This window comes from Hippoglossus stenolepis, chromosome 21, assembly GCF_022539355.2.
Source record: "Hippoglossus stenolepis isolate QCI-W04-F060 chromosome 21, HSTE1.2, whole genome shotgun sequence".
Taxonomy (NCBI): domain Eukaryota; kingdom Metazoa; phylum Chordata; class Actinopteri; order Pleuronectiformes; family Pleuronectidae; genus Hippoglossus; species Hippoglossus stenolepis.
Window position 1 is genome coordinate 11,201,309 of NC_061503.1, and position 14,125 is coordinate 11,215,433.

Here is a 14,125-nt window from a genome sequence, read left to right on the forward strand (position 1 = left end):
AACAGTATTCATCAGTAGTCAGCTTCAGGGGCAGAACGGTTTGTGTGTGTGTGTGTGATTACACTTTGCAGCAAGTTTAAACTTTGTTGAACTTCCATTCATGCCTAGTTGAATAAGTGGCCACATTACATTGATTACTTTGCAAATGAGAGCGAGGCTCAATTCGTGCAGTCAAATAACACACACACACACACACACACACACACACACACACACACACACACACACACACACACACACACACACACACACACACACACACACACACACACACACACACACACACACACACACACACACACACACACACACAGAGAGAGAGAACAACAGCACAACCTACAGGTTTAAGCACTTTTAGATTCAAATCCCTGCAACTGAGGGACATTTCAACTATGACGCTTCACACTGTGGCAGAGGTAACATTTTATTTCTTGTCAAAAATCTTCAGGAGCAGATTCAACCTTCACGGGTACAAATAATCATGTCACCATGTTGCTAGAGAAAACATCTTTCCCACAGGCTGCAAACAGAGTGAACGTTCCATATAAATAACAAGTAAAAAGTTCAAGGAGTTCAGCTGGAGCACATAAAACATCCTCGTAGTGTGTTTGTTCTATATCACTTGCACTTGTACGTGAGCTGTTTGCGGTGATAGTGGATCCACGCGGGAGCGGCGATGAGCCCGGTCAGGAAGCCGATCGTGGCGCCCAGGCTGCAGGAAACGGGCCAAACCTACAGGAAGCAGAGGGTGAAGTGAGTGTGAGCGTTCACAGCCGTTTATGGTGATCGAACACTGAATCGTCGCTCTAATAGATGAAGAGGAGCTTGAGTATCTTGCCCACCGGCACACGTCTCCGCTCGGGTAAGGTTCGGTTAGTTTAAACAGGAGCATCTGGAGGAGAAATACAGCTCTGTTGTCATTTAGACTTATGCTCCAATTATCTAACTCTAATTTGCAATTTCCTCCAGTCATTTTGCAAGGAACTCCCCTCGCAATTATAATTTCAATATTTTTCCTTTTTGTCATTTAAAAATGTGATTAATTTAATAAAAAGGATATAATTGTTACTGTAGTTAATCATAATTTCATCCTTATAGAGTTTGTATTTTATACAGTTCAATGATGAATGGAAACAACCTGTGGTGGAGCTGAACTGTACTGTGGCCAGAGGCGGATAAAACATAAAACTCTATATTACTGTGAAAGGCAGCGCACAACTTACAAAAACTAATTTTTTGAAAGTTTATAGGTGGAGTGTCAGATTGTTTCATTTGAATCAGCTCAGAGGCTTGAGGACATATAAGAGGGATTGTCCAATAAAAAAAACATGATTCAATACCCGACAACCAGTTTGAAAAGAGTTGAAAATTAAAATAGAGCTGCCTGTCCTTATGTATTTATTTAATGTTTCAATATATCAGTGCTGACACCAGTATATTTGTTATGTTTTTGTCTGATGATTCCTGACAGCACGACTTGAAGCTCTGCAGCATGAAGTAACTTTTTTTACTCTTTGGTAACATTTTCATGAATTTAATTTAAACAAATTCTGCTTATTATAAAACCTAACATACTCACAAGCCTTTTTCACCAAAAAGGCTTAGTATATATGAATATTAAATGTTCTTGCATGATGCCTAACACAAGGACAAAGATCCCACTGTGTCCATTTTGTTTATGAGAGACATGAGCTGACCTGCCACGGCCGGTCCCAGTCCAGAGGTATAGGGAACGCTCCCACCCAGGCTCCTACCACCGTGCAGACGACTGTAATCTGTAGACAGGTGTCCCACACTGACATCGCACTGGAGATGGAGACAGAGCGAAGCGAGGTCAGTTACATTCGATTCAGTTACACGAGATAAACACATGAAACATATGACAGGAGGGAACAGGGAGAAGCGGAAACAAGATTCGGGGAGCTTACCCATGCCGACTGAACACACGTATCCAGGCCTGCACATTGGGCCCGAGGACACAGAGACACCTCAATGTGGTTAGACAGGTCAGCAGCACAGCCAGGGAGAACGTCTCCAAGGCGGATCTGGAGAACATGAATTAGAGGTTCAGAGCACCAATCAAATCCCTCTCTAAACCCTCAGAGTTTTAAGTGTCAATACACCAAACAACAGACAACAGCAATGTTTAGATCATAATGATTGGAATGTATAAAACACAATAAACTCATTCAAATGTACAGACATTTTAAATGTGTGAATATGGAGCTTGCAAAAAGTAACCGAACCAAACATATACAGCTGTAGTGTGGAGCCCGAGCGGCACCATATACTCACTCGATCAGCGGAGCTCCGTAAAGAACCACCACCGTGTGAAAGAACAGGCACGACAGGAAGAAGTACACACAGGAACGAAACAGCCTGGACAGCTGCAGAGAGGAGGAGGAGAAGAAAGTTCAACAAAACAAAAGTTAGTCAAATGAAGAGCCTTTGAAAAATTAATTTCCTATGGAGTAACAGTCTCAGTTGGATAAATGTGTTACGTTCATATTTACAGCCATTGATTGCTACACAAACACAATAAGAATTAAAGACATTTGACGTGAGCTGTAATTCAAATGATGAACATTGATCAGGTTTGTGTAAAGAATCTGCACAGGAGTCAAATATTTTATTGACTTACTTAAGATTTCTAAATTAAACTGAAATCTGAAGAAATAAAATGTGATTTGTATTTGTAAACATCACAGAAGGTTGAAAGGAATCTGCTTTAATCGTGCACTGAACTGTCTCTATAACACACATCTACTTTATCACTGTATGTCAGTACTGATCCCTGCTACCACCTCCACACACCCAGCAGTCAGTCAGTCACCCAGTCACCTTGTAGCCCAGCGTGTGCCTCTTGGTGGGCGGCGAGATACCGAGCAGCCAGAAGACGGCGACATTGACCGCGGTCACCGCAGCGGACACCGAGTACATCCAGAGCAGGTGGGTCCCGTACACCGAGAAGCCCCGCACCAGCACCGCGGGCAGCACGGTGGCCATGAACACCGCGGAGGCGATGATGGCGTGAGCGGACGCCATGGATCTGATTTCATGGTCCCACATGTCGGCGACTTTACCAGTCAGCGACCCAACTACTGCAAATATCTATATACAATGTTTTAAAATGTTAGATTAGCAGCGGTCGTGAGGAGGAAGTTGAGTCCATGGATCAAAGGACGTAACTTCCGTAAACACGGAACTACAGTGACTTCCGCTTAGACTTCACAATAAGAGTCCAATGTTAGGTTGAAATACTCTTAAGAAAAGAATTTGAATTGTTTTAAAATTATTTGCATTATTCAGAGAGCTATTAACAATTTTTTTTTAATAGTGGAAAGTTTGTAACCGATTCTCTAAGGCCATGATGGTGTGATGTCATTAATGTTGTGATTTTTATGATGATGATTATTATTAAATATCTTTTTTAAAAATCAATAATAGTATTGACGACTCCTAAATATGACACACGTGGTTTGTTGTTTTTGTGTCTGTGCAGAAAAGATTTCAGATTTTCAGGTCTCTATTGGAAATATGGCATGAGGTCGATTTGATTTATTAAATAAATAAAACAGTTCAAGGATGAGACACGTACAAGAATATAATCACCATCAGGGAACTTGTATTTTGAAGAAATAAAAACGTAGTCTGCAGGAAACAGGAAGTAGTATTTTTATTTTTTTGTTTATTACAGGGACCCTTTGTGATGGACATCACAGCCAGCCAATGAAATTAGACATCGTCATAGCATTGACCAATGAATCTGCTGCGAATTCCGAGCAAGACGAAAAGCAGACCGGAAGTTTACAACTAGCCAGCAAACGAGCTAACAGTTAGCTAACACTTCACTTCAGTTCCTCGACCGTCGAGAAAACCTCCCTTATAACGACCAAAGGGAAAAGATGGTTTGTGAGAAATGTACGTATGAAAACATCGACATACTTTCTACCTTAAAGTTTAATCTATTTGTTGTGCTGTTTACGAAGACTGGGGGTTGTTCGGAAGCTAACGTTGTGTGACTTTACCTCCTCATAAACACCAACTTTATTCCTGTAATACGTTTGTTATTGTTGCTCATCTGTTTTTGTCGCACATCTGTTTGTGTTGCTCATCTGTTTGTGTTGCTCATCTGTTAGCTGTGTGCTCCCTGTTGTTCCAGGCGAGAAGAAGCTCGGTAAGGTCATCACCCCTGACACCTGGAAGGATGGAGCTCGGAACACAACAGGTGATCTTACATCCTTCATCCACGTGAAGCGACCTGAGACTAACTCTGACAAATGTGGTGCTAGAGAAGCTATGATATCGCTGAATTGTTGAGTAGAAGCAGACTGTTACACAAAGGGGGAAAAACCCCTAAAAGTACAAACACTTATCAACTGTATCTAACTGCAGTACTCGAGTAAATGTACTTAGTTACATGTCACCACTGGTTTAGGGAGCTATTGTGCATAAACCCGGGTTGATTTCTCAATTATAGCTACACAAGGATTAGGTTTGATAGTTATTATAACTATAACAATGGTGGAGCGACAAAGCCAACATTGTACAAGCTCCGGTAGAATATAATTTAGACTGTGGATGACAGAAAACCACATATTCAAGGCCATTTTGATGTGATCAGACTTTAGGCCTGAAGAGAGCTTGTTTTATCCTGGTGTTGTCGTGCATAAGAAAGAAATGTGCCCATATGTTTTTTGAACTACCTTTTCTAAAAAGATTGTGTCTGATATTTGTTGTTCATCTTAACTAAGGTCTTAAAATTGGACAACAGCTCACCTTGTGCTACATCTTTCTGGACTGACAATGACTTTATGTGCACATTCAATATTCAATAAAATCCTTGATCAACCTCCTTCAGAACTTCTACACGATAACAAACCCAAGCTTGACTCTCTCTTTTAAATTTGATACTTAGCTTCCCACTACTCGATATTTCTCTTTTTCTTTTAATTGTGAGCTCCTGTGATGTAATATTACTTAGTTGTTAAATGGGGTTCTTTCTGCTTCCTTCACTCAGAGAGTGGCGGGCGTAAGCTGAATGAAAACAAGATGCTGACTTCTAAGAAGGCCAGGTGAGGCTTGATAAAGACTGACTACAGTCACACAAAAGTAGGATGAGAGCTGTGCTGCTAACAGGCTGAAAAACATACAGCACCAGTACATCTCTAGTTATGGATCTGTGATTTATCTCCCTCTCAGGTTTGATCCTTACAGCAAGACAGGCTTCGCTACCTGCAGGATCTGCAAGAGCTCAGTTCACCAGTCTGGATCACACTACTGCCAGGGCTGTGCATACAAGAAAGGTATAAACTCGCTCACGCTGGACTCCTTACTGAGAAAACGTTTTGTGTTGCACTTGTGTATTTTCCCTTTGAGAGGTTTCTTTTTGTCCTCCTCTAACACAGAATGACTAAAAGACTGATGGAGCTGGAAAAAAACCCAAGATGCTATTGTTGGATATAGTTGTAGAGGCCAGTTTAATGAAGAAATTGGAGAGGAAACTTTTCTATTATGTTTGAGATTTTTACGAGCTGATTGACTGACACTTTAGAATCTGAAAATATTCCTATCGTCCCCTGAGGCAAACAGAGCAGAAAGAGTTGGTTCATTTAAAAATAACATGTCTTCTTAATTACCCTCTGTATGCAGAAATGCAAAAAGTTTGTATTGTTATTCATTTAATTTAATATCATTTATTTGAGTTTTCAATTTGAACTCGATGAACTCAATCATGTTTGTTGAAGTAAAATTTGACCATCATGCATTGCACTTGGACCCAAATACTAACCCTATGTAAATCTTGCCGTTCCTTTGTGTCTGTTAGATATGGAAACATGTTATTGTTCTCACAGCTTGTGTCCACTGCCCCCAAGTGACCAAAACAGATACTGCAGGTTAAACATAATGCTAAAAATGCCTTAATTCAAGCAAGTTTCAAGATCATAATGGTTTTTTATGCTGCGTGTAAAGAAAACACTAGAAAACCGTGGCTCTCTGTAAAGACGAACATCTCTTAATCTACATACATATAGTTTTTATTTCCATGTCATGATGTCAATGCATCTTTCTGGGTTTACAAAACATACATCATCTTCTGGTATTTAATTTACAAAACAATCTTTATTTGCTATTTTGTCTCCAGGAATCTGCGCAATGTGTGGAAAGAAAGTTTTGGACACGAAGAACTACAAACAGACGTCGGTGTGACAGCGTGTCGAGAAGAGAACTGTTTTACAAGTGCAGAACGGATGTGACGATGAGATGGAGGTGTTTTGTCATCTTGACACATTTTCTTTATTTTTCCATAAATCCTTGTTGTAAATTTTTATTGTTATTCTCCCCACCTCAGTGAAAGAGAAACATTTGGAGTTGGTTTTATCTCCTTATTGTAGAATATTATATCAAGCTACTGGAACTAATTCAGTGGCCATACACAGGGTAGCCCTGTCCTCTCCAGTCACACCACCAGTTATCACCTGTTTATTGAGCCACGGCTTCTTGTTTGTATTTTTGTGTATTTTAAATTAAATACCTAGACATTTGCTTTTTTTTAAATAATTGATTTCTTATGTAATTTGTTCTGTGTTGCACTTTTCTTGAGTGAATTAAAGCATTCAGTATGAGGACATCATCTGTCAGGGATATTTTGTACCTTTGCCTGAAGCAATCGAGGGTTTAATTTTAGCCTCTTACGCACAACATACCCATATTTGTCCTGTACGCCTGTAATAATTGGTTTATTCTGACATAATCACATTTAGAAACTGCATGCTGCACTTTCAGGTGTGACCCCCCTCCTCCTCTCCACATGTTGTCAGAGGTTATAGTTCACAGGCTGTCTGATGACAAGCCCCTCGTTTGACATTTAAAGGCCCTGCTCGCCCCCAGGCCTTCAACCACTTGTTTTTATCTTATAGTTATATTGATTCATGCTGTTGTTCCACAGCACAAAACAGCACCAGGCTTCAGCTGGTTTAGTAAATGTACAGTAAGTAATGTTTGGATGTCATAAATGCAATGCATTTAACAAAATAAGCTGCTGTGATCTAATATAAAAAAAAACCAGCTTTGTTCAAAATTGACTACAGCTATAACTGGTTGTTTACGGTAATTCTGGACTTTAGATTTCCTGATATATAACTGCAATTATGCTGCTACTCCGGGTTGGGACATGACCCAAGGAAGAACCCATTAAATCTTGATGCAGATCTGGATCAGGTGTTTTTTAACATTTTCGTTGATTTCTCAGATAATTATGCATGGTTCTTAATTATTGTTTATTAGTTAGCAGGATTCTGCAAAAACTGCAGCACAGCTTTGCATGAATTTGTGTGGAGGGGTGGGACATGACCCAAGGAAAATCCCATTAGATTGAATTTGGATAAATGGGGGGGATCCAGGATTTTTTTTTTTACTTTCTTTAATTTTGTGAGATTGTTTTAACATTTTCACTGATTTCCCAGGGAATAATTCATGGATCTTTGTTTTAAAATAATCAAACAAGTTCAATCGACTTATATTTATGAGTGTGTGGGATTTACTGCTGCTTGATTTAATTTCAGGGGACTGTTGGGCCTTGGGGGAGGTACGTGCTCTACTGAGTGCTATTCTTGTTAGCGATTGTTTATGCTAACATGCCACATAAGGTGGTGAACATGGTTTAACGTTAGCTTGTTAGCATTTAGCTCAAAACACTGCTGTGCCTATGTGCAGCCCCAAATGACCATTAGCTTGTAACTGTAGAGTCTTAATCTTGAAGTTCGCACACTTGATGCTCAAAATCTGTAGAAATTAGTACATAGTATGAAACTGAGACACTTCTTGTGTAATGTCAAACCATTATGCTTCATTTATAAAACAAGCACAACACACTGAAACTCTGACCTGGGCTGTTATCTCTTCAAAAGAAAGTTGACAACTTCCATGATGTTTTTATCATTTTATTTAGGCAAAGAATCCCTGTTACAGTCATCACCAATAACAGCAAAATTTACTCAGTGCATAATTTAATCACTCGTTGGATTACAGATGTCTAAAAAATTACAAATACTTCATAATTTTGTGCAGAATGGACACAGATTGTTAAATATTTAAATATTTGGTTAAATACAATAATAAAGTATGGGAATGTATCTCTTTGCAAAAGCACCAAAGAATTTCCCATCAGGAAATCAAACTATGAAGTATTGTCACATTACAACATTGCACTGATGAGTTATAAAAACAATTGCCATGTAAGACTGTGAAAGATCTAGCAAAGGCACCAAGACTGCGGAACTACATTTACTGTTCACAGTGAGAGTCAGTGGTGGGTGACATCGGTTAGGTCTTCTGCGAAAGAGTCAAGAACTCCTCCCGGGTTTTGTGGTCATCGAGGTAAACTCCCAGCATGGTGCTCGTCACTGTGCGGCTGTTCATCTTCTGGACGCCTCGCATCACCATACACATGTGCCTGTAGAAAACCCACACATACACACATGGCTCTGCTTAGTGGTAAGGGGTACTGGGTATGGGTCAGGGAAGAACTCATTAAATGTTGGTGCTGACCCAGACCAGGCAGCAGATCCAGGAATTGTTTTTCATTGTCTTTAACATTGCGGGATAGGGCGCTTTTTAATCTTTTTACTATTTTCCCAGGAAATTAATAATGGATCTTAATGAAGAATAATCAGGCATATCAATGATTGACATGAGTGTGTAGAATTTGGTGCCGCTTGATTGAATTTAAATGAACTGTTGGGCCTCAGTGAAAGTATGCGTCCACTTTCCACATTTGGCCTGTGAGGGTTAGGGCCGTGTGTGTGTGTGTGTGTGTGTGTGTGTGTGTGTGTGTGTGTGTGTGTGTGTGTGTGTGTGTGTGAGAGAGAGAGAGTACTTACGATGCTTCAATAACCACAGCTACGCCTTTTGGCTGCAGAGCCTCAGATATTCCCACGGCTATCTGCTTGGTCAGACGCTCTTGAACTGAAAGAAACCAAAATAAAAGGACTCATGTACACATGATGATACCAGATTACTAAGTGCTGTTGTCACGTGCTGAGACTATTGACGTATAGCACCATTTCTGTCATTGCTTACCCTGAAGCCTGCGACTGAAAATCTCGACAATCCTGCAGAAATCAAAGCAAAGAGAAGATTGATTGCAGATTAGGTGAAATAAATATGAATTATCTGTTGATTAACTCTGGCATCAGTCCCTGACCCCTAGTTTCAACTCTGACCATCCTGCTGTATAGCCCCTTCATCTATGAAAGATTCATCCGAATGAATTGTCTGAATCTGTCGAGCGAGATTCAACAGTTTATCCAAAACGAACAGTGGCTCTGTTACTGTTATTCTGGCTTTGTGTGTTCAGAGAGGTGCAATATTTTAGGGAAGACAGAGATGGAGACAGGCTGTGATAATAACGGGTGATTCCCACAGGTCCGCAGGGATTTTCTCATGGCTCGAGAGAGGAGAGTTTAGACTTGTGTCTGTGAGTGTGCTCGGTGAGGGGACTAGAATACGGCCAGTGGGCTTAGACCCTAAGCCTCCAGGTCAATGCACTGAGATAACAGAAGAACGCAGCCACTTGGCACTAACACCAGAATCAAATGTGTGTGTGCACGTTAGTGTGCGTGTGTGTGTGCTGCGTTACCTTGCCAGCTTGCTCAGTCCCACCACTTTTTTGTTGGGGATATACCCGATGTGAACCTGCAGGGAAACACAGCAAAAGTTACACACAGACTTACCCAGACACACACTACACAGCACAGATACACAGACAGACACCCACTGTACAAACTTGCAAAGACACACACTACACAGATGTACAGACAGTACACAGACTTACAAATACACTGCACAGATACACAGACCCACACACACTGCATAAATGTGCACATAGACACACACTGCACAGACTTACAGACACACACTGCACAGATGCATAGACACACACTCCACATTCTTACACACAGACACACACTGCACCGATGCACACACTTACCTTTCCAAAGAAGGGCACCAGGTGATGCTCGCACAGTGAAAACACGTCTATGTCCTTCACTATCACCATCTCATCATGGTCTTCATCGAATATGGCGTTATTCAAGATGTCTGGGGAAACAAACACACAAATATTTACTGTTGGAAATGAACACATATTTAAAAAAAAGAGATCTAAAATGAAGGTAACTTTTTGAATGTGCTATAAAGTTTGTAAAATCAATGAAAAGGTCCCTTTTCCTGATATCTGATGTATCTATAATAATTGCTGGCACTTGTCTATAACATCTTTATGAACTCACGTAGGGCTTCAGCTAATAATTACCATCACTTCCCATATTCTAAAGAGATGTCTTCAAACCAAAGGTCCAAAATCTCACAGATACTCAGTTTACAACCTCATAGTCACCAAATATTGTCATTTCCGATATTTAAAATGGATGCTGATTGGTTGCTCATCATTAGTGGCTGACAAACTAATGAATTAATCAACTAATTGTTTCGGCTCTAAACTCAGCAGCAGATTGAATAATCTAATTATAGACAGTAGCTCTGACAAACATGCTGCTTACCCAATAAACATTTACACCTCAGTAAAAAATTGGCCTGATTCTTCCATGTAGATGTTCATTTACAGTAAACTACACATTATGCTATTCAATGCGAGTCAATGCAGCATCATTACTTGAAACTACAGCCTTTGAAAGTTGACTCAATTCCTCTCTATATCAATTAAAACCCTAGCTCACCCATCCATTGCAGTTTTTAAAACCAGATTGAAACGTTTTTTTGATTCTATATTTATTTCTAATCATTTTACGCAGTACCATACATTTCATTTGTACAATTTAATAAACATGTTTATCCTTTTTATTTCTTTTACCTCTTTTATTCAACTCTTTTGAATCTCTTTTGTTTTGCTCTTGTTTAAAACTGCTCTTGACTTGAATTCTCTAGATTTTCTCTCACTGTGCTGTAATTCTAGCCGCGGTGCAACAGTGGGTTTTTATTTCGTCTAGCTATTAGTGATCATTTCACATATAAATGAAAACCTCCAGAGTAGATGGGAATGCTCTTACCGTCGATGGTCTCATGGTAGCCCTTGGTGAGGAACTGCATGGCCTTGGCGGCGCGCAGCGGCGTGCGCAGCAGCCCCTGTCGGTCCGTGTCCTCGCCGAGCTCCTGCAGGATGCTGGTGTAGGCGGCCTCCAGCGCCGGTAACCGGGACTTGTCCTCGGACTCCTTGCGGGACGTCTCGTGCTTGCAGAGCACCATGGAGGACTTCATGCGCTCCATGGTGTCGATGACGTTGCCGTTCAAGTGGCCGTTCATGATGGGAGCGCTTGGATGAGAAGTGGAGGATGGAGGAGTGAGATGAGTGCAGGTTCTCCTGAGGTTGAGTGCTCCTGTCCCCGGTGCTCCCCGCCTTATAAAGCCTCAAACCGGCTGCGACGTGCGCATCCGTTTCCCATTTGCCAGCGTGCCACCTACGTCAAGAGCCCGGGTTTCGTCAGCGGAGTTAAATGTCAACACGGAGCACCTCCAACCAAACCAGGCGCACCGTGCAACCGATTCTCTGCGCGTCCCTCTCAACGCTCATGTCTCATCCATTCGTTCTGACTCCTCCACTGGAAACCAGACAAACCGCTCTCTCTTCATCCCACCATCAGCAGACTCCACGTGGAGCACGAACTGTGTCCGTGCAGTCGGGCCCATTAGACCCATGATCTGTTGATTCACTGAACTATGTAGATTAGATATCATAGATTAGATTAGGTGGATAGATAGATCGATAAAAATGCACATTTGTGTATATATATGTATTTGCTGTTGTGTTTTCTTATTTGCTGTTTTGTTTACTTATTATCTGTTGTGTTTACTTATTTGCTTTTGTCTTTACTTATTTGCTGTTGTGTTTTCTTATTTGCTGTTGTTTTTTGTAAAGGTCAAATGTATCGCTGCGGTTTTCAGTGAACGACTTACTGGCCAGTCTAAAACCCTCCAGGTTCACCCCCTGATGAAGTCTTGTAGTGTGTATTCTCCGTGTGCTTCAGGCTCCATCACATTATCACCTCAATTGTTCTCTCCAGCAGATCCTTCCTTTTTCTGCTCTTTGACCTTTTCACTCTGCTGAAGGTTCATCCTGATGTCCTCAGCCCATAACACTCGCTGTCATCAGCCTATAGGCTACGGTTGGATTCTCTTCCTAACAACTAACTGACCTACAAAAAAATAAAACAGTTTTTTTCCCCCCACTTTACTTTGAAATTAAGTTCATGTCACAACTAGGGAAAAACCTCTCACCCCTTCAGGATTGAAGACACTTAACATTTGTTGAACTTCAAATCGCTGTTATAATAAATAAATTCTGCAATTTGTGCCAGGTTTTAGGTCGACTACAAAAAGACATACCTTAAAAGTAAATCAATATCAAATGAACAGAGCATACAAATGCTCCAAGATGACCTGAGGTCGTGATGTCAAACATACAGGTCGCTGAAACCCCCACACGCGAGGGGGTCTTTGGGGTCCTGTGAGCCAAGGGGGGGGGGTGTTGATACCTGTGTATTGTGTGAGTCACCAGGGTCACTGGAGTTTGGGTATGGTTGGGTAGAACTGAAGGTGGATAAAAACTCCTCTGTTAAGTGATGGTTAGACAAGATAGATGCATGGATGCATGGATAGATAGATACATAGACTCACCCACTGTGTGCCGTCAACGTAAACAAAGATTTGCCTGTAGCAAAGGAAATTAAAACTGCTTCGTACGTCATTCCGCTCGCCGAGCACTAATTGCCCTTTAAATTAAAATATCTAGGGGTGTAATGCATGTGATGTTATCTATGCGCAGCACGTTTATACTATTCACTCTCGAGGAGGAGCACCATTTTCTGGACGGGTCTCTCGACGAATGAGGGTTTGGATAAAAGACCTTGCCTTTTCGTTGCTTTCCGCTCTCCTGTTTGAAATTGGACCCGACGAATGGGGCCGTCGCTGTCTGGAATTGGTCGACCACTCGTGCTAGTAGCCACTGATTCCTTGGGAGGTTGCCACTACAGCTGCTGAGATCTCCAGCCTCGGGATGCTTGTCACCTTTGTTGGTGCGACTCTTGCCTTGGCCATTGCGAGGCTACAATGCACTCTACCTTGGTCATCCTTGTACCTGAGGTATGAGCAGGCCCCGTATACCTTGCTGCTGGCATCAGAGAAGTGATGTAACTCCGTTCTGATTAGGTTGCCAAAGTCTAGTGGGTGGTAACACCTTGAAATGGCTACATCCTTTAGCCTCAGAAGGCCGACCTTCCACTCCTCCCACCGTGATCTCAAGTCTTCAGGCAAGGGGTCATCCCATCCAATGCCTCTGCGAAGTCTTGCCATATACACTTTCCAATTAGGGCAAATGGGGCGATGAACCCAAGTGGATCATAAAGAGCAGCTACAACTGATAAAATACCTCGGCGAGTTGAGGGATGGTCTTTCAATCTGATATTGAAGCTAAAAGTGTATTTTTCTATTTCCCACTGAATACCAAGTGCGATGCTCCGTCAGATTAATGCCCATCTTCAACTCAAAAGGTTCAATGGGTGGTGCTCTTTCTGAGGGGCTCACACAGTCCAGGACCTCCTTTCGATTTGAGTTGAACTTGGGAAGGCATAGTCCTCCATTATTGCACAAGTCCTGCACCTCAACGACCAGTTTCTTAGCTTCCTGGACTGATGCAACACTGGCTAGCCCGTCGTCGACGTAAAAGTTTTATTTTATTAGCCTTTAACCTTTTCTTCAAACACTGAAGGCGAACAGTGGCTAGTTTCTTGTTTGGTAGCAAAGGTTGACTGATACTCTTGAAGGGGGGAGGGGGGGCATATCAAAGTGTCTGTCCTCCTTATGCTTGATGTGTTTGCTGAGGAACTGTATGCACTGAACATCCTCCTGAGATACATACTTGCCCTCATAGACCCTTTCATTGAAGTCTAACTCCGGGGCTTTCAAAACATCATTGACAGGTGGGGCAGGAATTTCTTTTACAACAACTCTGTGAACGAAGCTCTGACTTCGTTGCTGGTCCAGATGAGGGTTGGATGAACCTATGATGCTCCAGCCGAGCTCAGTTCTCTGTGCAAAGGGTTCATTTTCT

The 14,125-nt window shown here is 41.6% G+C and overlaps 3 protein-coding genes across 3 annotated transcripts; 1 reads left to right on the forward strand and 2 right to left on the reverse strand.

Annotated features, from left to right (window-relative positions):
- Positions 1–411: 411 nt before the first annotated feature.
- On the reverse strand, positions 412–3,209 carry pigf (phosphatidylinositol glycan anchor biosynthesis, class F). The gene is made up of 5 exons (XM_035145884.2): positions 2,842–3,209; positions 2,296–2,387; positions 1,929–2,045; positions 1,698–1,806; positions 412–732 (listed from the first exon to the last, which is right to left on the reverse strand). Exons 1-5 carry the CDS (start codon positions 3,067–3,069, stop codon positions 619–621), a joined length of 660 nt encoding a protein of 219 aa, XP_035001775.2. The 5' UTR covers positions 3,070–3,209; the 3' UTR covers positions 412–618.
- Positions 3,210–3,759: 550 nt separating this feature from the next.
- cript (cysteine-rich PDZ-binding protein) lies at positions 3,760–6,631 on the forward strand. Its single transcript, XM_035146790.1, has 5 exons — positions 3,760–3,921; positions 4,163–4,228; positions 5,021–5,075; positions 5,203–5,306; positions 6,146–6,631. The coding sequence occupies exons 1-5, from the start codon at positions 3,906–3,908 to the stop codon at positions 6,208–6,210; spliced, it is 306 nt and encodes a 101-aa protein (XP_035002681.1). The 5' UTR covers positions 3,760–3,905; the 3' UTR covers positions 6,211–6,631.
- A 1,299-nt stretch (positions 6,632–7,930) lies between these two features.
- Positions 7,931–11,442, reverse strand: gch2 (GTP cyclohydrolase 2). Its single transcript, XM_035146029.2, has 6 exons — positions 11,070–11,442; positions 9,992–10,101; positions 9,641–9,696; positions 9,082–9,113; positions 8,883–8,967; positions 7,931–8,455 (listed from the first exon to the last, which is right to left on the reverse strand). Exons 1-6 carry the CDS (start codon positions 11,320–11,322, stop codon positions 8,326–8,328), a joined length of 666 nt encoding a protein of 221 aa, XP_035001920.1. The 5' UTR covers positions 11,323–11,442; the 3' UTR covers positions 7,931–8,325.
- Positions 11,443–14,125: the final 2,683 nt, after the last annotated feature.